This window comes from Nerophis lumbriciformis, linkage group LG22 (assembly GCF_033978685.3).
Source record: "Nerophis lumbriciformis linkage group LG22, RoL_Nlum_v2.1, whole genome shotgun sequence".
NCBI lineage: Eukaryota > Metazoa > Chordata > Actinopteri > Syngnathiformes > Syngnathidae > Nerophis > Nerophis lumbriciformis.
Window position 1 is genome coordinate 37,537,459 of NC_084569.2, and position 24,744 is coordinate 37,562,202.

A 24,744-nucleotide genomic window follows, 5' to 3' on the forward strand; every position below is an offset into this window, starting at 1 on the left:
ATTGGAAAGTAATTAGAAAAAGCTGACATTTTCAATCCAATAGTAGTAATGTAATAACACAAAGCTGACAGAAGGTTTTACAAAATAACACAAAAGTTTACAAAATCTCAAAATGGCCCCTGCATACTTTGACTTATCAGTATGTGGCCAGAGGTGGAAAAGGTTTGGACACCCCTAAAATAGTAGAAGCTCTTGAAATAATATATATATATAGTATATACATATATATATATAAATATATATATATATATACAGTATGTATATACATATATATATATATATATGCATATATATATATATATGTATGTATGTATGTATATATATATATATATATATATATATATATGCATATATATATATATATATGTATGTATATGTATGTGTGGGAAAAAAAATCACAAGGCTACTTCATCTCTACAGGCCTGTTTCATGAGGGGTTCCCTCAATCATCAGGAGATTTAAAAATAAAATTAAAAAAAATCTCCTGATGATTGAGGGAACCCCTCATGAAACAGGCCTGTAGAGATGAAGTAGTCTTGTGATTTTTTCCCCCACACATACATATATTGCGCTCTACTACGCTATCGAGCACTATTTTTTGGATAACCTTATTAAGACATATATATATGTATGTATGTATGTATGTATGTATATATATATATATATATATATATATATATATACAATGTTCAGCTTGTTAGTTAATTAAAAATAACAATCATACTATTAACTTATTAATTTATTTTTTTTAAATGACAACAACATCCATCCATCCATTTGCTACTGCTTGTCCCTTTTTGGGGTTGCGGGGGGTGCTGGAGCCTATAACATATTTTCGTACAGGTATAATTTTTGACGAACTAGTTTATGTAATCGTAATAATATTATTATTATTCTATTCTTACAGGAGAGCCAAGCAACATAATACATAATGTTGAAATATATATACATACATATATATATATATATATATATATATATATATATATATATATGAAGCCTCTTTCTTTGCGCTGTCCTCAAATCTAAACATCAGACATGGATATGATCAGCTGGACTCTCGACGCAATCGAAAAAGTATTTTCGACAAGGAAAAGAGGTTCGGGGGAGCCTGGCTGCCCTGATGGAACCATTGCTGCGGGGTACGTGAGAGACACCTGGGATAAATGGAGAATCATGTGCCTCTCAGTCCTTTCTATCGAGGACGTGGAAGACATTACCTATTTGGAACCGTGATCGCGGGACACCTGCTGATTGGGCTGGGCATTGCTCTGGTGTATCGTCAAATTCGGAAGACGATGGCAGCCACTCAAGGAGCCCAACGGCTGTTCGTCGCAATGGAAGGTTTGGTCCGGGCTGTGGGATCACAGACTGTGGCGATTTCTGAACTGAATCGCAAAATTGATCTCATCATGGAGAAGCTTGCTGAGAAGGAGAATTAAATTGAATTTGAGAGAACAGCACGGACATAGAGCAGGCAAGTCATTGTTTTGACTGCTCGAAGAAAACAACATCCTAATCTACGATTTGACTCCCTCGAATGGCCTTGACGCTATCAGGAACAGGCTGTTCTGAAAAACTCCCCCGAGGACACCTCAATGATGGACGCTTTTGACCTTCCTTTTTTTCAATAACACCTGGTGTCGAACTTTGAGATCGGTCCTAGTCCACAAAAACATTTCAACATGCACGCACCCGCCCCTTCCTCAACCAACGCCTTCACCACTGCTTAATTCCTCTTCGGGGTTATGGAGGGCTAGTAGCGCTTTAATAGCCCCCCCCCCTTTGCGAGTTGTTGTGATTATATGTACTGTATCATGTTTATGTGTGCTATGCTATGTGAGGTTTTTTCCTTGGACTCAGTCTGGACCCTCTCCCGAGGGTCCAGCCTTAGACTGATATTTTTTTTACTCTTCCCCTCTTTCCCAATGTCACCTTTTTCCCACCTTTTTTAAGGAGTGTTGTAAGTGGCTGATCCGTTGGCGGTCTCGTCTTGTCTCCCTGTAACGTATGTCTGCTCTTAGTGGGACTGTGCCCAAAATGAAATTTCAGTTATTATCTGTCTTGTTCATGTTAAAGAATGGACAATGGACAAACTTGCTGGTAGACGGCTGCGTTGACCCTGGATCTCAGGAAACAGAGTGGACCGACACCAGCAGATGGCATGGCACCCCAAACCATCACCCAACCATGCAAATTTTGCATTTCCTTTGGAAATCGAGGTCCCAGAGTCTGGAGGAAGACAGGAGAGGCACAGGATCCACGTTGCCTGAAGTCTAGTGTAAAGTTTCCACCATCAGTGATGGTTTGGGGTGCCATGTCATCTGCTGGTGTCGGTCCACTCTGTTTCCTGAGATCCAGGGTCAACGCAGCCGTCTACCAGCAAGTTTTAGAGCACTTCATGCTTCCTGCTGCTGACCTGCTCTATGGAGATGGAGATTTCAAGTTCCAACAGGACTTAGCGCCTGCACACAGCGCAAAATCTACCCGTGCCTGGTTTACGGACCATGGTATTTCTGTTCTAAATTGGCCCGCCAACTCCCCTGACCTTAGCCCCATAGAAAATCTGTGGGGTATTGTGAAAAGGAAGATGCAGAATGCCAGACCCAAAAACGCAGAAGAGTTGAAGGCCACTATCAGAGCAACCTGGGCTCTCATAACACCTGAGCAGTGCCAGAAACTCATCGACTCCATGCCACGCCGCATTAACGCAGTAATTGAGGCAAAAGGAGCTCCAACCAAGTATTGAGTATTGCACATGCTCATATTTTTCATTTTCATACTTTTCAGTTGGCCAACATTTCTAAAAATCCCTTTTTTGTATTAGCCTTAAGTAATATTCTAATTTTGTGACACACGGAATTTTGGATTTTCATTTGTTGCCACTTCAAATCATCAAAATTAAATGAAATAAACATTTGAATGCATCAGTCTGTGTGCAATGAATAAATATAATGTACAAGTTACACCTTTTGAATGCAATTACTGAAATAAATCAAGTTTTTCAAAATATTCTAATTTACTGGCTTTTACCTGTATATATATACATATATATATATATATATATATATATATATATATATATATATATATATATATATGTATAAAGGACCACTTTATTTCGTTTATGTTTTCCAAAACTCCGCTCCGCCACACCGTGTCACCACTTCCGCTCTTTGCGCCTTCAAAATAAGAGCTCAAGGCATATACTGTATAACAGCTTATAACAGGAACTTAACACCACAAAGAGGCAAGTCCACACAAATAGGTCACATACATACATACATGTAGCAAGAAGCCAGGTGACTGTTGGCATCTTGTGACGTCACCAGTCCACCTGACTGGCCTCTCTCTCTCTGGGGCGTGACGTCAGCATTGCCAGCGTGGAACGCACGTCGAGCCGCCATACCAGGAAGTAAAGCGCACGTAAGCAGAACAAAGCAGGAAACACTTGACTTTTCAGTCCAACATTTCGGCCTCCTTTCAACCGAACTCCATGACGGGACTCGCCGGCATTTCTTCGCCTTAGGCCGCTTCGTGGGACGCTGCAATTGGAGTGTGAAGGGTAAGAGGAAGGCTTAAAGATCCGTGCTCGCTTAGCTTAGCCGCTTGTGACGCGCCGCTGTCAGACATGCTAACATGCTACATCGCTGACAGACTAAAATGTTTATTTACACCTTTTATTTATTTAAAAAAAAATCTTGCTCAGCCTGGCCGTCGTTATTCACACCGTGCAGATAAGAGCAAAGGCAGCTGCGGACATTGCGAGTCTGTCGGCGAGGGACGATATCAGCTGTGCACCTGTCAAAAACTCCCGTCTAAATAGGATTGTGCTCTTTTGCCTGCAATTTTCCACTTCAAAGTACACTTCATCTTCTTTTAACTTTAATGTAATAACTGTCTGTAATCTCATAATAATAGATGTTGCACTAATGCTCCTTAAAGTAAACAGTGAAAGTCACACCCATTGCATTCCACAAGGGATGTCTGATAATGGCTTTTTGCCGATATTGTCCAACTCTTTAATTACCGATACCGATATCAACCGATACCGATATATACAGTCGTGAAATTAACACATTATTATGCCTAATTTGGACAACCAAGTATGGTGAAGATAAGGCCCTTTTTAAAAGAAATAAATAAATAAAATAAGATACGTAAATAAATTGGAGTGCCATCTCCGGGTTGGGGAGGAGATCTTGCCCCAAGTGGAGGAGTTCAAGTACCTCGGAGTCTTGTTCACGAGTGAGGGAAGAGTGGATCGTGAGATCGACAGGCGGCTCGGTGCGGCGTCTTCAGTAATGCGGACGCTGTATCGATCCGTTGTGGTGAAGAAGGAGCTGAGCCGGAAGGCAAAGCTCTCAATTTACCGGTCGATCTACGTTCCCATCCTCACCTATGGTCATGAGCTTTGGGTTATGACCGAAAGGACAAGATCACGGGTACAAGCGGCCGAAATGAGTTTCCTCCGCCGGGTGGCGGGGCTCTCCCTTAGAGATAGGGTGAGAAGCTCTGTCATCCGGGGGGAGCTCAAAGTAAAGCCGCTGCTCCTCCGCATCGAGAGGAGCCAGATGAGGTGGTTCGGGCATCTGGTCAGGATGCCACCCGAGCGCTTCCCTAAGGAGGTGTTTAGGGCACGTCCGACCGGTAGGAGGCCACGAGGAAGACCCAGGACACGTTGGGAAGACTATGTCTCCCGGCTGGCCTGGGAACGCCTCGGGATCCCCCGGGAGGAGCTGGACGAAGTGGCTGGGGAGAGGGAAGTCTGGGCTTCCCTGCTTAGGCTGCTGCCCCCGCGACCCGACCTCGGATAAGCGGAAGAAGATGGATGGATGGATGGATGGATGGTAAATAAATTAAAAACATTTAAAAACAATATAGGGCAGCACGGTGGGAGAGGGGTTAGTGCAGGGGTCCTCAAGTACAAATCTTGAAGGTCCACAAATGTTTTTTTGAAACAGGCTGGGTCCGTTTATTATCGGTCAAGCTTATATAATAGCAGGAGGTAGGTAGTTTAACATTTTCTTAAAATTAACAAAAATAAAATAAATATCCAATAAAATACATGAAATATTTTCTTTGAAACAAAAATAAATAAGAACTTTGAAAAAATGTGTCCTCTGCATTTGACCCATCCCTTGATCACCCCCTGGGAGGTGAGGGGAGCAGTGGGCAGCAGCGGCGCTGCGCCCGGGAATCATTTTTGGTGATTTAACCCCCAATTCCAACCCTTGATGCTGAGTGCCAAGCAGGGAAGAATGCTGGTATGAGCTTTTAAACATAACCCGTTAACTGCTGCCAATCAAATGGTGAATAAGATACTCTTTAGGGTTCATATGTTTGTAAATCTGACTGTGTTGAAGTCAGTGCCTCACCAGCCATCAACCTCACTGCACGTTACTGCTCTGTTGCTATTTGTTGTGTCATAGATTTAACAAAAATCTTGCTTGATGTTTCATATGGCTTTTTCAGCCTCGTGATTTCTTTTTTTCTTAGCTCTGAATCATGAGGAAATGTCTCTTCAAATTCGCGGTGCTCTTTCAGATAGTGACGTTTCAGATTTTCACTTTTCACCAGAGCAACAGTAGTGTTGCATAGTAGACACATTGGTCTGGTACTTGCAGTAGGTAGGATGAAAACATATTGCTCTGTCCATTCTTCCTTGAAACGTCGGTTTTCCCTGTCCACCTTTCTTTTACCAGCCTGAGCCAACTTGGAGCATGCCATTGTGATTTGATTCACATTCAGTGACTGACAAGTGAACAGTTAGCGAAGTAGCGATACGAGACAACTGTGTGCCTGCAGCGAAAGGTTCCATGCACTGTGCACATGACCCAGGTGGTAACAGCCTATCAGCGCGTCGTTGTGAAAGAGATGACAACCCATACCCCGGAATTAGCCAATCAGAGTGGCGTTCTCTCGCTCTCACTCCGTCTCTCTCTCTTTCTCTCTGAGAGAGAGAGAGAGAGAGAGAGAGAGAGACACGGAGTGAGTGAGACACGAGAAGTGTAAACGAAACGTGGAGATATTTGACTAAAAACAACAAAGAACGTTGACATGCGCTAGCGATAACTCACAGATAAATACAATTATTATATTTTTTTATAATAATTATAATTATAATAATAAAAAAAACATTTTTTTTTTTTTTAATTTTTTTTTTTACTATAATTCGTGCTGGGTCCGGACGGACACGTCGCTGGGTCCGGACATGGACCGCGGTCCGCCTGTTGAGGATCACTGGGTTAGTGCATCTGCCTCACAATACGAAGGTCCTGAGTAGTCTTGGGTTCAATCCCGGGCTCGGGATCTTTCTGTGTGGAGTTTGCATGTTCTCCCCCGTGACTGCGTGGGTTCCCTCCGGGTACTCCGGCTTCCTCCCACCTCCAAAGACATGCACCTGGGGATAAGTTGATTGGCAACACTAAATGGTCCCTAGTGTGTGAATGTGAGTGTGAATGTTGTCTGTCTATCTGTGTTGGCCTATGAGGTGGCGACTTGTCCAGGGTATACCCTGCCTTCCGCCCGATTGTAGCTGAGATAGGCTCCAGCGACCCCAAAAGGGAATAAGCGGTAGTAAATGGATGGATAAAAACAATATAAAAACAGTTACATAGAAACTACTAATTAATGAAAATGAGTAAAATTAACTGTTAAAGGGGAACATTATCACAATTTCAGAATGGTTAAAACCATTAAAAATCAGTTCCCAGTGGCTTATTATATTTTTCGAAGTTTTTTTCAAAATTTTACCAATCACGCAATATCCCTAAAAAAAGTTTCAAAGTGCCTGATTTTAACCATCGTTATATACACCCGTCCATTTTCCTGTGACGTCACATAGTGAAGCCAACACAAACAAACATGGCGGAAAGAACAGCAAGCTATAGCGACATTAGCTCGGATTCAGACTCGGATTTCAGCGGCTTAAGCGATTCAACAGATTAGGCATGTATTGAAACGGATGGTTGTAGTGTGGAGGCAGGTAGCGAAAACGAAATTGAAGAAGAAACTGAAGCTATTGAGCCATATCGGTTTGAACCGTATGCAAGCGAAACCGACGAAAACGACACGACAGCCAGCGACACGGGAGAAAGCGAGGACGAATTCGGCGATCGCCTTCTAACCAACGATTGGTATGTGTTTGTTTGGCATTAAAGGAAACTAACAACTATGAACTAGGTTTACAGCATATGAAATACATTTGGCAACAACATGCACTTTGAGAGTGCAGACAGCCCAATTTTCATCAATTAATATATTCTGTAGACATACCCTCATCCGCGCTCTTTTCCTGAAAGCTGATCTGTCCAGTTTTGGAGTTGATGTCAGCAGGCCAGGGAAGCTAGGGTCGATATTCTTCTCTTGATCATCTTCGGTGGCATAAGGGACGGTGTGAGCAAAGACATCCAGGGGGTTTAGCTCGCTCGTCTGCGGGAACAAACTGCCGCCATTGCTTGCCGTGCTAGCGAGGTCCTTTGTCCCTGAATTGCTCACACACTCCGGCAGATTCAATGGGGGTCTGGCGGCAGATTTCTTTGACTTTATCGTTGGAAATGCATCTGCTTTGAGTGTCGCAGGATATCCACACATTCTTGCCATCTCTGTCGTAGCATAGCTTTCGTCGGTAAAGTGTGCGGAACAAACGTCCAATTTCTTGCCACTTTGGCATCTTTGGGCCACTGGTGCAACTTGAATCCGTCCCTGTTCGTGTTGTTACACCCTCCGACAACACACCGACGAGGCATGATGTCTCCAAGGTACGGAAAACAGTCGAAAAAACGGAAAATAACAGAGCTGATTTGACTCGGTGTTTGAGAAAATGGCGGATTGCTTCCCGATGTGACGTCATCGCTCCGAGAGCGAATAATAGAAAGGCGTTTAATTCGCCAAAATTCACCCATTTAGAGTTCGGAAATCGGTTAAAAAAAATATATGGTCTTTTTTCTGCAACATCAAGGTATATATTGACACTTACATAGGTCTGGTGATAATGTTCCCCTTTAAAGGTTAGTACTATTAGTGGAGCAGCAGCACGCACAATCATGTGTGCTTACGGACTGTATCCCTTGCAGACTGTATTGATATACCGTATTTTCCGCACCATAAGCCGCCCTGGGTTATAAGCCGCGCCTTCAATGAACGGCATATTTCAAAACTTTGTCCACCTATAAGCCGCCCCGTGTTGTAAGCCGCATCTAACTGCGCTAAAGGAATGTCAAAAAAACAGTCAAATAGGTCAGTCAAACTTTAATAATATATTAAAACCAGCGTGATGTGGGCGCGCATGGAATCGTATATCAACATGGACTTAAACTTAAACTTACCTTAACCACTCGCTCATCTTTTCTTCATCCATCCCTTCGAGTTAGCTTTTATGATGACGCCGGCTGGAAAGGTCTCTTTTGGCAAGGTCTTCCTTTTGAATATCACCATGGGTGGAAGTTTCCGGCCATTAGCATGGCAAGCTAGAACCACAGTGAAGGATGACTTCTCATTCCCTGTGGTGCGAATATTCACCGTACGTGCTCCCGTTGTATCCACAGTGCGGTTCACAGGAATATCAGTTGCTGTGAAATAGTAATCCGTGTGCGGATGGAGAGATTGCGTCTTTTCATGAACCGGATCCTTGTCGCTTAGTAGGAGCCATTTTGTGGTCTTTACAGATGTAAACACACAAAGGAAATGAAACGTACGGTAATATCCGCGCGCTTTTTCTTCTTCTACGCGGGCGGGTGGTTGCTTACAGTAGAAGAAGAAGCGCTTCCTGTTCTATGGGGGCGGGTGCTTACCTTGGCGGTTGCTTGCGTAGAAGAAGAAGCACTTCCTGTTCTACCGGGAAAAAAGATGGCGGCTGTTTACCGTAGTTGCGAGATCGAAACTTTATGAAAATGAATCGTAATATTAATCCATATATAAAGCGCACCGGGTTATAAGGCGCACTGTCAGCTTTTGAGAAAATTTGTGGTTTTTAGGTGCGCCTTATAGTGCGGAAAATACGGTTTTGATATTGATATTGATATTGATATATAATGTAGGAACCATCCATCCATCCATCTTCAACCGCTTTTCCGGAATCGGGTCGCAGGGACAACAGCTCCAGTAGAGACCCCCAGACTTCCCTCTCCAGAGCAACATTAGCAACTTCCTCCTGGGGAATCCCGAAGCGTTCCCAGGCCAAAGAGGAGATGTAATCCCCCCCATCTGGTCCTTGGCCTGCCGCGGGGTCTCCTCCCAGTGGGACGTGCAACGAGGACCTCGTGAGGCATCCCCACGAGATGCCACCTAAGCTGGTTCCTTTCCAAGCGAAGGAGCAGCGGCTCTACTCCGAGTCTCTCTCGGGTGACTGAACTTCTCACCCTACCTCTAAGGGAGATGCCAGCCACCTTTCTGAGGAAACTCATTTCGGCCGCTTGTATCCACGATCTTATTCTTTCGGTCATGACCCACACTTCATGACCATAGGTGAGAGTAGGAATGTAGATAGCTCGGTAGAACGAGAGCTTTGCCTTCTGGCTCAGCTCTCGTTTCGTCACAACAGTGCGGCAGGGAGACTGCAATACTGACCCAGCTGCTCCGATTCTCCGGCTGATTTCCTTCTCCATCTTTCCCTCTCTCGTGAACAAGACCCCGAGATACTTAAACTCCTCCACCTGGGACAGAGTCTCGTCCCCCATCGGTTTCCTGCTGAGAACTATGGCCTCAGATTTGGAGATGCTGATCCTCATTCCAGCCGCTGAACACTCGAACGGTCACGAACCGAAGGTGCCATCGGGACCACATCATCTGCAAACAGCAGTGACGCAACCTTTAGACGTATACCCTCTCCGCCATGGCCACGACTCTGCCTAGAAATGTAGGAACCACAATATTAATAACAGAAAGAAACAGCCCTTTTGTTTGAATGAGTGTGAATGGGGGAGGGAGGTTTTTTTGGCAGGTTGGTGCACTAATTGTATGTTGCGATAATGCTCCTTAAAGTAAACAGTGGAAGTCACACCCATGTTTTAACATTGCATTCCACTAGGGATGTCCGATAATGGCTTCTTGCCGATATCCGATATTCCAATATTGTCCAACTCTTAATTACCGGTACCGATGTCAACCGATACCGATATATACAGTCGTGGAATTAACACATTATTATTATGCCTAATTTGGACAACCAGGTATGGTGAAGATAAGGTCCTTTTTAAAAAAAAATCATAAAATAAAATAAGATAAATAAATTAAAAACAGGGCAGCACGGTGGTAGAGGGGTTAGTGCGTCTGCCTCACAAAACGAAGGTCCTGGGTTTGATCCTGTGCTCGGGATCTTTCTGTGTGGAGTTTGCATGTCCTCCCCATGACTGCGTGGGTTCCCTCCGGGTACTCCGGCTTCCTCCCACTAAATTGGCCCTAGTGTGTGAATGTTGTCCGTCTATCTGTGTTGGCCCTGTGATGAGGTGGCGACTTGTCCAGGGTGTACGCCGCCTTCCGCCCGAATGCAGCTGAGATAGGCTCCAGCCTCTACCGCGACCCCGAAGGGAATAAGCGGTAGAAAATGGATGGATGGAAATTAAAAACATTTTCTTGAATAAAAAAGAAAGTAAAACAATATAAAAACAGTTACATAGAAACTAGTAATTAATGAAAATGAGTAAAATTAAGTGTTAAAGGTTAGTACTATTAGTGGACCAATCATGTGTACTTACGGACTGTATCCCTTGCAGACTGTATTGATATATATTGATATATAATGTAGGAACCACAATATTAATAACAGAAAGAAACAACCCTTTTGTGTGAATGAGTGTAAATGGGGGAGGGAGGTTTTTTGGGTTGGTGCACTAATTGTAAGTCTATCTTGTGTTTTTTATGTTGATTTAATTGAAAAAAATAAAAAAAACGATAATAAAAAAAAACTGATACCGATAATTTTCGATATTACATTCTAAAGCATTTATCGGCCGATAATGTCGGCCTGCCGACATTATCGGACATCTCTAATAAAAACAGTTACATAGAAACTAGTAATTAATGAAAATGAGTAAAATTAAGTGTTAAAGGTTAGTACTATTCGTGGACAATCATTTGTGCTTACGGACTGTATCCCTTGCAGACTGTATTGATATATATTGATATATAATGTAGGAACCACAATATTAATAACAGAAAGAAACAACCCTTTTGTGTGAATGAGTGTAAATGGGGGAGGGAGGTTTTTTGGGTTTGTGCACTAATTGTAAGTGTATCTTGTGTTTTTTATGTTGATTTAATTGAAGAAAAACCAAAAAAAAACAAAACCAGATACCGATAATATAAAAACCGATACCATCTCCGGGTTGGGGAGGAGATCTTGCCCCAAGTGGAGGAGTTCAAGTACCTCGGAGTCTTGTTCACGAGTGAGGGAAGAGTGGATCGTGAGATCGACAGGCGGATCGGTGCGGCGTCTTCAGTAATGCGGACGCTGTATCGATCCGTTGTGGTGAAGAAGGAGCTGAGCCGGAAGGCAAAGCTCTCAATTTACCGGTCGATCTACGTTCCCATCCTCACCTATGGTCATGAGCTTTGGGTTATGACCGAAAAGACAAGATCACGGGTACAAGCGGCCGAAATGAGTTTCCTCCGCCGGGTGGCGGGGCTCTCCCTTAGAGATAGGGTGAGAAGCTCTGCCATCCGGGAGGAGCTCAAAGTAAAGCCGCTGCTCCTCCACATGGAGAGGAGCCAGATGAGGTGGTTCGGGCATCTGGTCAGAATGCCACCCGAACGCCTCCCTAGGGAGGTGTTTAGGGCACGTCCGACCGGTAGGAGGCCGCGGGGAAGACCCAGGACACGTTGGGAAGACTATGTCTCCCGGCTGGCCTGGGAACGCCTCGGGGTCCCACAGGAAGAGCTGGACGAAGTGGCTGGGGAGAGGGAAGTCTGGGCTTCCCTGCTTAGGCTGCTGCCCCCGCGACCCGACCTCGGATAAGCGGAAGAAGATGGATGGATACCGATAATTTCCGATATTACATTTTAAAGCATTTATCGAGGGTAGCGGGGGTGTATATTGTAGCGTCCCGGAAGAGTTAGTGCTGCAAGGGATACTGGGTATTTGTTCTGTTGTGCTTATGTTGTGTTGCGGTGCGGATGTTCTCCCGAAATTTGTTTGTCATTCTTGTTTGGTGTGGGTCCACAGTGTGGCGCATATTTGTAACAGTGTTACAGTTGTTTGTACGGCCACCCTCAGTGTGACCTGTATGGCTGTTGACCAAGTATGCCTTGCATCCACTTGAAAAGCCATACATATTATGTGACTGGGGCGGCACGCAAAGGAAGTGCCTTTAATGTTATTTGGCGCTCTGTACTTCTCCCTCTGTCCGTGTACACAGCGGCATTATAAAATGTCATACATTTTACTTTTTGGAACCAGTACCGATCATTTTGAAACCGACAATTTCCGATATTACATTTTAAAGCATTTATCGGCCGATAATATCGGCAGTCTGATATTATCGGACATCCCTAGTTGTGGCCCTAGTCCCTTATCCCATTTACTGAAAGTTTCATCAAAATGTGCCCATAATCTTCTATCGCGTAGTCAAAGAAAGAGACTGAAGCGTCCTGTAAATGATCAACTGTATTTGTCTGTGTGAAAGGAGCAAGCATACACACACAAACGTTAAAGCAACATAGAATAAATGATCCAAATCAGCCCCAAAATGTAATGACCGGTTCTTTCTTGCATTTAGGACGAATATAGATACACATTTGGTCGTAACTTTTTGAGCTATGTATCGGGGAATGAAATGAACACTTTTGTCAGTCATCCACTGTCTTTGTCTCTGCGGAGCCGCTAACAAACACATGCACACACACACACACACACACCCAACGCACACACACAAGCAAGCCCAAATGTAAAGCAAAATAGTAGAAATGATCCAGATCAGGTCCAGAATCTAATCAGTTGTTCTTTATCCCATCCAGCCATCCATTTTTCTACAGCGTGTCCCTCTCCTTATCCCATTTTGAATATTTCTTTAAATAAAAGTTGTTTCATTGACTGACTGACGGACAAACCAATGACAACAATTACATTAATCCATCAATTATGATTTATATAGCACTTTTCATGCACAGGTAAGTGGTAACACAAAGTGGTTGACACCAAAGAAGAAGATAAGAAAACACACAGATCACTATATTGACAATATTACATAATGTTGACATAAAACATACTTCCTGGAGGAGGTAATAAAAAGAGAACAACGCTTTACTTTCTTACTACCTTCTTCAAACATTGTCCCGGACATAGTGTGGAAGATAGTCTCCCAGGTCCCCTTGTGAAGGCGCATGGAATCAATTACCGTATTTTTCGGAGTATAAGTCGCACCGGAGTATAAGTCGCACCTGCCGAAAATGCATAATAAAAAAGGAAAAAAACATATATAAGTCGCACTGGACTATGAAAAAAACTGCGATTTATAGTCCGAAAAATACGGTACCCCTCGAGCATTCATTAGCGTTTATAGTCTTTATCCTAAGTGACGGTCACGACAGTTGATCAGTTTGGATGAAAAGAGCAGCCAATATTGGCGGGCATGTCTCCTGTCGCTGAGCTTTTATTAAAGTTCATTTTCACTTCCATGGTGATTGATGGCTGTCATGTTCTTTGACCCACTGCTGCTTAGGAGACATAACATTACAGTGTTTCCCACAGGACAGGCATCTATTTGTGGTGGTGTGGTCGAGGGGCGGGGGGTGGCGGCGGCAGCGGCGATGTCGAAGAAGAACGCGGAGTTGCAATATAATTACAACATTTTATGTACATATTTATATACAGATTTGAACAATTAGTGATTCACTGAAATATATTTATTAATTGTGGTTCTTACAAAAAATATATCTTATAAAATATAAAAGCTAAAATGTCTCTTAAAGCTCTGCCCCTTTAATTAGTGAGTACTAAATAATTTAACTTTAGCCTACTACTACAACCATATTATTTACCAGCAACATGAAGTGAAACAGAGGCAGAGGTGTCCTGCCACAGTCAGTCAACCTCCTCCTCCTCCTCCTGCTGAACAGGTCGCACCTGTGGTCCGGACTGTAGGCCTACCTCCTCTCCAAGTCCAGCCCTTTTCGGCCGTTGAAAATATTTTTCTATACTCATCTGTGTAAAGGAGTGAACATCCAACATTAGAATGTATTACTAACGAGCAGAAGCGCTCTATGTACAGTGCCGTCTAACCTTAAGCGGCAGCAGCTCAACACATGCAGGGTTCAACGTTAAGCTTTTTTTCTACTTGCCCGACTTCTCAAATCTACTTGCCCCAATATTTTTACTTGTCCTGCCTAGGTTTTTTTCTGGCTGTGTAGTGCTCATGGCTTATATCTTACTAGAATCCTTCCCGTTGACTATTTACAACACTACAAAGTATTTATTATTATTATTATTATTATTATTATTATTATTATTATTATCTATAATTACATTTAAATGGCATTGCATACATGTAAAATTAAATGCTATTTCACATTATTTGACCAGTAGCAGTTATACTCATCTGAACAGGTCAGCCACCTGTTTAAAGCCCGATCACAGTTGAAATCTTGAAATGAAGGGCCTTTAATGGCCAAAACATTAACCTGGATAACATTTTAACAGCTGGTTGGCTCAGATTTTATTCTTTTCATTGCATTCACATGCTGCAGTGGACAGTGGACAATTATCTTCAGTATTAAAGCAGTATCTGAAGCACCGTCTCCACGTGTGTTTATTGACAACAGGGTTATAACCTGGACACGTTAGCTCGTTGGTATGGTAACACGTGACTGTTACTACGTGCGTCTGCCCCGGCCCCCGAGTCAAACAGCGGCGGTGTTAATGAAGCAGCATCAGGCTGCTCACCGTCAGTGAAACGCTCGGTGAAATCGTGGATTAACGTTAAATATATGAGGAGCCGCGAGCGATGCAGCTATAACCTATATTACCCTCGTATTTGGCGGAGTTACCGCCACCTACTGCACCGGAGTTGTAACTACAAGCAACATTCACAGACAGAGTCCCATTGCTTTTATGAGCGGTCGAGCGAGTCAAAAGCCGAAAAATCCATTTGTGGCGGACGTAATTCTTTCGTGGCGGGCCGCCACAAATAAATGAATGTGTGGGAAACACTGCATTAATGATAGAATATAAACATAAAAATTGATGGACCCTGGTAAGATTAGTGTGTACTAGAGATGCGCGGATAGGCAATTATTTCATCCGCAACCGCATCACAAAAGTCGTCAACCATCCGCATCCACCCGAACTAACATTTAATCAAAACCGCACCTGCCCGCACCCGCCCGCTGTTATATATCTAATATAGACGATGCAAGGCATTAGTGAGGTTATAAAGCTTTTGCCTGTTAAAGAAAGGAGACTGGTCCAATGTAGCAGAGACATTCAATGCGTGCCACGCTGTCACGGCCCAGACGCACACCACTCAAACTGCTGCAGGCAGCTGCGTTTCACACATGCATCTGTAAGCCTTGTTTTAACATCCTGTGGCACTCTTCTGGGATCACGGCGGACGAAACTGCTCATGCTCAGGGTGTTTGTGGAGGTTCGGGGTTTTGCACAAATGTGATGCACCATGTTAGATGTCCCGGTTTTGTGACTGTCGTAGACATAAACAGCGTCGCAGCTCTTGCAAATCACATAGCCAGCATTACTATCATCCTGATTTACAACCTCATAATTACGAGTCCACGCTGGACTTTTCTGGCCTTTTTTTCCCCCTGGTCTTTAGTATTCCCTTTTTTAGTTTGTCTCGTACCACGTTTGCTGCCGGCGTTGCCATCTCTTTTTTTTCTTCTTCTTCTGTTGTGGCATATGCTGCAGGTGCCTGCTCGTTTTTCGTATGTGGGTAACAACATTTAACTATGTATATATATTTCCGAATTGGTTTAACTGCCACCCGCCTGAATCTATTTAAAATCTAATTTTTTTTTATTTCAACCGCCCGACCCGACCCGCGGATAAAATCAAATTTTTTTTTTATTTCAACCGCCCGACCCACGGATAATCCGCGGACTCCGCGGTTGTGTCCGCAAACCGCGCATCTCTAGTGTGTACTGTGCAGCAACTAATGGGGATCCATTTCAAACAAATCAAGTGTTAAAAGTTAATAAGCGCTTGGCACGTCTCTTCCGCTGGTTTGTGCTGTGACTAGTTCTCAAGCGAGTATTGTGTTTATGGATTGAAATTATGTTTTTAAATATTTAATAGCTGGTACCAGACTTTAAAACAGGTTGTCAGCCTAACTATGGAATATTACACATTTTCTTTTAGACTAAATTTAAGACTGGAGATGTCCGATAATGGCTATTTTGCCGATATCCGATTTTCCGATAATCTTAATTACCGATTCCGATATCAACCATACCGATATACAGAGGTGGGTAGTAACGCGCTACATTTACTCTGTTACATCTACTTGAGTAACTTTTGGGATAAATTGTACTTCTAAGAGTAGTTTAAATGCAACATACTTTTACTTTTACTTAAGTATATTTATAGAGAAGGAACGCCACTTTTACTCCGCTACTTTTATCTACATTCAGCTCGCTACTCGCTACTAATTTTTATCGATCTGTTAATGCACGCTTTGTTTGTTTTGGTCTGTCAGACAGACCTTCAAAGTGCCTGCCTTACTGGTGACGTTTCACTTCGTTCCACCAATCAGATGCAGTCACTGGTGACGTTGGACCAATCAAACAGAGCCAGGTGGTCACATGACCTGACTTAAACAAGTTGAAAAACTTATTGGGGTGTTACCATTTAGTGGTCAATTGTACGGAATATGTACTGTACTGTGCAATCTAATAATAAAAGTTCAAATCAATCAATCAAAAGTGTGAAGGAAAAAAGATACTTGTTTTATTTCAACCGTACCGTCAAAAGCCTCAAGACTGACCGCACATGAGGACGTTCCTGTCTTCACAATAAAAGTGCCGCGCCATCGCGCCTGCGCTTTCAAAACAAGAGTCTCCGAAAGCCAGCGTAAACAAGCTAGCAAGCTACGGAGTTTGACACCAATATATTTCTTGTAAAGTGTATAAAAACGAATATGGAAGCTGGACAAATAGGATGCCAAAAACCAACCACTTTCATGTAGTATTAGACAGAAAGGAGGAACTTTTCTTCTCCTCCATTTGAAAACGTGGAAGTTATCATCACGACTGTCTGATTACAATCAACGCAAGTCATCAGAATCAGGTAATACACCAACTTATATTCTAGTCTTCATTAGAGAAAGGAATCTATATGTTAAACATGCATGTATATTCATTAAAACACCTTTAACATGTAAACAAAAACAGCAAAATAAATACTTATAAATTATATACTGTATATATCAATGTATATATATATATATATATATATATATATATATATATATATATATATATATATATATATATATATATATATATATATGATATGAGTGTGTATGTTACTCATCAGTTACTCAGTACTTGAGTAGTTTTTTCACAACATACTTTTTACTTTTACTCAAGTAAATATTTGGGTGACTACTCCTTACTTTTACTTGAGTAATAAATCTCTAAAGTAACAGTACTCTTACTTGAGTACAATTTCTGGCTACTCTACCCACCTCTGCCGATATATACAATCGTGGAATGAACACATTATTATGCCTAATTTTGTTGTGATGCATTAAACAATGTAACAAGGTTTTCTAAAATAAATCAACTCAAGTTATGGAAAACAAAAATGCCAACATGGCACTGCCATATTTATTATTGAAGTCACAAAGTGCATTATTTTTTTAACATACCGTATATTACCAAATAAACGCCCTTGGACAAATAACCGCCCATGTCCTAATAGCCGCCCGGGGTCTGACCCCATTTTGTCAATTAACCGCCTCTTCCTAATAACCGCCTATGTCCAAATAGCCGCCCATGGGCTGTTATTTGCTTAATTTAGATTAAAGTGCTACTGGGGTTGCGTTTGCTGCAGTATTATTGTTTTGATGGTTTTATAGAGTACTTGGTACCATCATTTAATTTTTCCTGTATGCTGCTTTATTTAAAACTTGGAGTACTGTAGTCTTTATTTTATTTAAGTGACAGTATTAGATTAGATTAGATTAGATTAGATTAGATTTATTGGTCCCCTTGGGGAAATTCATTGTCACTGCCGTACATTTAAACACTAGACATTACAAATCACACAAAAAAAAATAATAATAATAACAAAAAGACATCATACATGACTAACACACATTTACAGGCTTGTCAGACAGGTCGGCCGGGCCTGCTGTTAAGGGCGGCTATAGCTGCAGGGATCAGGCTTTTCCTGAGGCGGGCCCTCCGGAATTTGATTGTTCTGTACCTGCGCCCTGATGGTAGTGGGATGATGTATTGGTGTAGTGGGTGAGTGATATCCTGGACTACTGTTTTTGCCATTCGGGTGATGGACCTGTGGTTTATGTCTGAAATGTTGGGTGTGGGTAGGCCGATGATTTTAGCTGCTATGTTTGTAATGCGTGTGAGTTTGGTCCGGTTAGTTACAGAAAGCATGGTGAAAAAACATGTGGAACAGTACAGAAGGATGGGTTGAACAATGCTTTGGTAAAGTAATAACAGGAGATGAGGTGCAACGTATAGTCCTTTATTGTTCTGTTTTGATGGTGGGTTTATTACTCGGGTACTTGGTACTATAATTTAATTTTTCCCAGTAGGCTGCTCTATTTAAAAAGTGTATTTATTTTTAGTATTGCTATTCTATTTGACAATTGTTGCACTACTGCCATGTTGAGGCCTTGTTGATCTCTTGTCTTTTGATAGCCTACCTCATGTTGATCTCTTGTTTTTTTTGTTTGTATGTTTACAATAGCTTTTACATTTAAAGTTTTTTGTACGAAAAAAAAATATTGGACAGTAACCATTGTAACCAAATAATGGCCTGGTGCAGGCTGGTGCAAAAATAAATAAAAGCCTTGTGCAAATAACCGCCTGCTTCTTTTAAACGCCTGTCTCCAAAATCGATTTTGTGAAATAAACGCCCGGGCTACTATTTGGTAATATACGGTACTTTAAAACAGCAGCTTGGAATTTGGGACATGCTCTCCCTGAGAGAGCATGAGAAGGTTGAGGTGGGCGGGGTTGGGGGGGGCAGGGTTGAGGTGGTGATGGTGTGGGGGGTGTATATTGTAGCGTCCCGGAAGAGTTAGCGCTGCAAGGGCTTCTGGGTATTTGTTCTGTTGTGTTTATGTTGTGTTACGGTGCGGATGTTCTCCCGAAATGTGTTTGTCATTCTTGTTTGGTGTGAGTTCACAGTGTGGCGCATATTTGTAACAGTGTTAAAGTTGTTTATACGGCCACCCTCAGTGTGACCTGTGTGGCTGTTGACCAAGTATGCCTTGCTTTCGCTTGTGTGTGTGTAAAAGCTGCATATATTATGTGACTAGGCCGGCACGCTGTTTGTATGGAGGAAAAACGGACGTGACGACAGGGTGTAGGGGACGCTAAAGGCAGTGCCTTTAAGGCACGCCCCCAATATTATTGTCTGGGTGGAAATCGGGAGAAGGGTTGCCCCGGGAGATTTTCGGGAGGGGCTCTGAAATTCGGGAGATTACATTTTAAAGCATTTAAACTCTCTACTTTTGGTCTTGATTTATCAAAATAATTTCAACTGTAGTTTCAACCCAAAGTCTATATGGACTGTATCACAGTAGCTCCAGGGATACAAAACGTTGATCAAAGCAGACTGGGGGTTTATTTACTGAGGAAAACCATGTTTTCGAGGGCAACTGGACATTTTGCCAGACGTTTGGGTGTTTTTTGTCTGGCCTTTACAATGTGGCCCGCCTGTAAGTTTTCCCACTCCTATTGTAGTTACATTAAAATGGACACACGAAAAATCAAATAAACCGACATTTAACACGTCAAACCACTGCACGGTTATGACGTTTTTTTCTAATTCTAGACTGGCCTATTAAAATAAACTACTGTGTCGTTACACGACGCGAGGCCAGGTGTTGCCAAGCATGAAGGCTGCCAAAAAAGCAAAAGAAGAAATAGTAGTCACCTGTAGGGATGTCCCGATCCGATATTTGGATCGGATCGGCTGCCGATATTTGCAAAAAATTGCGTATCGGCAAGGCATGGGAAAATGCCGATCCAGAACCAGTTTAAAAAAAACTCCGGTCCGTGTTTTCCAACGCACCTATTTAAATAATACATTCCACTTTTCTGCTGCTCCCTAATTTCCGTTCCGCATTTTCCAGCACACCTTCAACACATCCACAATTCTCACGCAGTTGCTTTTAGCTGCTGGCATTACACGACAGGCTCTTCTCACTCTTTCCTGTGTCTCCCTCTCACAGACAGCGAGCGCACCTTCTTACACACGTCACATACTGTCACGTCATACGTCACATACTGTCACGTCATACGTCACATACGTATACGCCCTCTCCCAGCAGAGAGCGAGGTAGCGGCATGGCTAACATTAGCTGTGATGCTAGCGCAGCCGCTAAGGTGCGCGCCTGCTCAAGCGTCCTCTGCGCACGGCAAATCTATGCCACGTACAAAATCAAATAAAAAAATAAGCGCATATCAATTTTCGACACACGGACACGACAGAGAAAACTGTTTTCGTCATCATTGTTCAAATATTGTGACGTCTGTCGAGACGCTTATCTCCATTCGGTGCCACACGTCCACACCATCGAGGCAAACATTTCCACATCAACACCGTATGAAAAAATTAGTGATTTTTTTAGTTGTGATTTCCTTCTCTGCATGAAAGTTTAAAAGTAGCATATATTAATGCAGTATGAAGAAGAATGTTTTAATGTAGACATGCAAGCCTTGAAAGAACATTTTGAAAATCAAGACTACATTTCCTGCAAATGGGTGCATTTCGACCCTATATTTTAACTTTAGATTTATTCTCATATCAAACTCTTTTGGCTGTCTTTTTGACACTTACATCCGGCGCCCCCCTCCACACCCTGGATTATAAATAATGTAAATAATTCAATGTGATTACCTTGTGTGATGACTGTATTATGATGATAGTATATATCTGATAGTATATATCTGTATCATGAATCAATTTAAGTGGACCCCGACTTAAACAAGTTGAAAAACTTATTGGGGTGTTACCATTTAGTGGTCAATTGTACGGAATATGTACTTCACTGTGCAACCTACTAATAAAAGTCTCAATCAATCAATCAAAACACATAGAATCATCATACTGCTGTGATTATATGCATCAAGTGTTCATTCAAGGCTAAGGCAAAATATCCAGATATATATTGTGTATCGCAATATGGCCTTAAAATATCGCAATATTAAAAAAAGGCCATATCGCCCAGCCCTAGTTCAATGATGCCATTTCTGTTTGTCATGTATAATTTTGTCTATTTTGTGTTTATCCTTGAATAAACAGGTCAGTTTCTTGTTACCAACCATTGTGTATTATTCAAACTCCCCTAATTCAGCTGGCTAGTTGTTATCAAGAGTACTAAAACCCTTTTCAACATGATTCTGACAACTAAGTAGGCTAAATAACTTTAAACTTTAATACATGCTCGGATAGGCCAGTATCGGTCAGTATTGGTATCGGTCAGTATCGGTATCGGATCGGAAATGCAAAAACAATATCGGTATCGGATCGGAAGTGCAAAAACCTGGATCGGGACATCCCTAGTCACCTGACACTTTCCAATACAGTCCGCTACGTAGAAGCATGAAAGAAAAGTCAAACACTGAGCTTACAGTAGAAAGCGAGCAGCTTGCGCCCAAAAGGAATTCATGTCAGTTGCTATACAATTAAAACACTTAGGGATTGGTCCTGAAACTCGTTTTCATAATTGCTCAGTTGCCAATGTTAAACAGTAGTGGAACTAGACCAGGGGTCGGCAACCCGCGGCTCTCTTTAGCGCCGCCCTAGTGGCTCTCTGGAGCTTTTTTAAAAATGTATGAAAAATGGCAAAATATGAGGGGGGGAAAAAAAAAAAAATTGTTTTAATATGGTTTCTGTAGGAGGACAAACATGATACAAGCCTCCCTAATTGTTACAAAGCACACTGTTTATATTAAACATGCTTCACTGATTCGAGTAATTGGCGAGCGCCGTTTTGTCCTACTAATTTTGGCAGTCCTTGAACTCACCGTAGTTTGTTTACATGTATAACTTTCTCCGACTTTCTAGGACGTGTTTTATGCCACTTCTTTTTCTGTCTCATTTTGTCCACCAAACTTTTAACGTTGTGCATGAAAGGTGAGTTTTGTTGATGTTATTGACTTGTGTGGAGTGCTAATCAGACATATTTGGTCACTGCATGACTGCAAGCTAATCGATGCTAACATGCTATTTAGGCTAGCTATATGTACATATTGCATCATTATGCCTCATTTGTAGCTATATTTGAGGTCATTTAGTTTCCTTTAAATCCTCTTAATTCAATTTATATCTCATGACACACTATCTGTATGTAATATGGCTTTTAATTTTTTGCGGCTCCAGACAGATTTGTTTTTGTATTTTTGGCCCAATATGGCTCTTTCAACATTTTGGGTTGCCGACCCCTGAACTAGACAGAGGGCCAGATGACTCTGAGGTACTTGTCTTGACTCATCCAGTGAGTTATGATAAATTATATTGTTAGTTGTGATAAATTATTACAAATATTTGAAATGATGGATTTGAAATGAGCTTTTGAAATAAACTGTATTCAAATGGCGTGATTCTTTATAATGTATTCTATTTTCCCCCAGCCCACACGCACACCTTTGATGGTGATGGACTCCACATTGGTTCAAGTGGACAAGAATCTGACAGAAGCCATGAGGATCTTGGGAGATGGACAAAGGTTCTCACCATATTATTATTATTATTATTGTGTGTACAGAAATCAGGCCATTGACATTGTCACTGCACTGTAGACTTTGTTAACAAGTGGTTGTCTCACTCACTGGTCATCGGTTTCTAACACTGCATTACATTGACATTTTATTACCTACTAGTGCCCCATCGAGCCCATGTTCTCATCACTTACCCGTGTCCGTTTCCTTTCCTGTTTACCTGTTTTTTCCTTTTAACATTAGATAATCTATAATATACATGATCAGTGTCAACCTTCCTACAACTAAGCAAAACAACCATTCATGATTTTTCTTTATATGGAAAAGCCCCTAACCCCCAGTGTACTGAAAACCAGTAACTAGTTAAAGTTACTAGTTACTTTATTTCAAAAGTAACTCAGTTACTAACTCTGTTACTTACACCAAAAAGTAATGCGTTACTGTGAAAAGTAACTATTTAGTTACTTCTTTTTTTCTTCTTTTTTTTTTTAAGGCCCCCTTTAATGCCCTTTTAGCCTTCATTTCAGTACTGTTATTGCACTGGAGAATAATACAATGTGTTGATCAACTTGACATGCATTTGCATCACTGAACTCTGAAAGAAATGTGGTCTACATACAACACACAAAGACAAAGATATGTTTCAAAGGGCTATTTATTTTAAAGGGGAACATTATCACAATTTCAGAATTGTTAAAACCATTAAAAATCAGTTCCCAGTGGCTTATTATATTTTTCGAAGTTTTTAAAACATTTTTACCCATCACGCAATATCCCTAAAAAAAGCTTCAAAGTGCCTGATTTTAACCATCGTTATATACACCCGTCCATTTTCCTGTGATGTCACATAGTGAAGCCAACACAAACAAACATGGCGGAAAGAACAGCAAGCTATAGCGACATTAGCTCGGATTCAGACTCGGATTTCAGCGGCTTAAGCGATTCAACAGATTACGCATGTATTGAAACGGATGGTTGTAGTGTGGAGGCAGGTAGCGAAAACGAAATTGAAGAAGAAACTGAAGCTATTGAGCCATATCGGTTTGAACCGTATGCAAGCGAAACCGACGAAAACGACACGACAGCCAGCGACACGGGAGAAAGCGAGGACGAATTCGGCGATCGCCTTCTAACCAACGATTGGTATGTGTTTGTTTGGCATTAAAGGAAACTAACAACTATGAACTAGGTTTACAGCATATGAAATACATTTGGCAACAACATGCACTTTGGGAGTGCAGACAGCCCAATTTTCATCAATTAATATATTCTGTAGACATACCCTCATCCGCGCTCTTTTCCTGAAAGCTGATCTGTCCAGTTTTGGAGTTGATGTCAGCAGGCCAGGGAAGCTAGGGTCGATAGGGGGTTTAGCTCACTCGTCTGCGGGAACAAACTGCCGCCATTGCTTGCCGTGCTACCGAGGTCCTTTGTCCCTGAATTGCTCACACACTCCGGCAGATTCAATGGGGGTCTGGCGGCAGATTTCTTTGACTTTATCGTTGGAAATGCATCTGCTTTGAGTGTCGCAGGATATCCACACATTCTTGCCATCTCTGTCGTAGCATAGCTTTCGTCGGTAAAGTGTGCGGAACAAACGTCCAATTTCTTGCCACTTTCGCATCTTTGGGCCACTGGTGCAACTTGAATCCGTCCCTGTTCGTGTTGTTACACCCTCCGACAACACACCGACCAGGCATGATGTCTCCAAGGTACGGAAAACAGTCGACAAAACGGAAAATAACAGAGCTGATTTGACTCGGTGTTTGAGAAAATGGTGGATTGCTTCCCGATGCGACGTCACGTTGTGACGTCATCGCTCCGAGAGCGAATATTTAATTCGCCAAAATTCACCCATTTAGAGTTCGGAAATCGGTTAAA

General features: G+C 42.1%; 1 protein-coding gene across 2 annotated transcripts in view; it reads left to right on the plus strand.

Moving 5' to 3' along the window:
- The first annotated feature begins 3,325 nt into the window (after positions 1-3,325).
- pdxdc1 (pyridoxal-dependent decarboxylase domain containing 1) overlaps positions 3,326-24,744 on the plus strand; it is a 101,895-nt gene continuing 80,476 nt past the window's right edge. For both annotated transcript variants that reach the window (XR_009816700.2, XM_061973822.2), the window contains exons 1-2: positions 3,326-3,565; positions 22,777-22,871. Coding sequence is in view for 1 of the 2 variants with exons in the window: in XM_061973822.2 (XP_061829806.1) it covers positions 22,795-22,871 (77 nt within the window). In the remaining variant the exon portion in view is untranslated. The remainder of the gene's footprint in view (positions 3,566-22,776; positions 22,872-24,744) is intronic.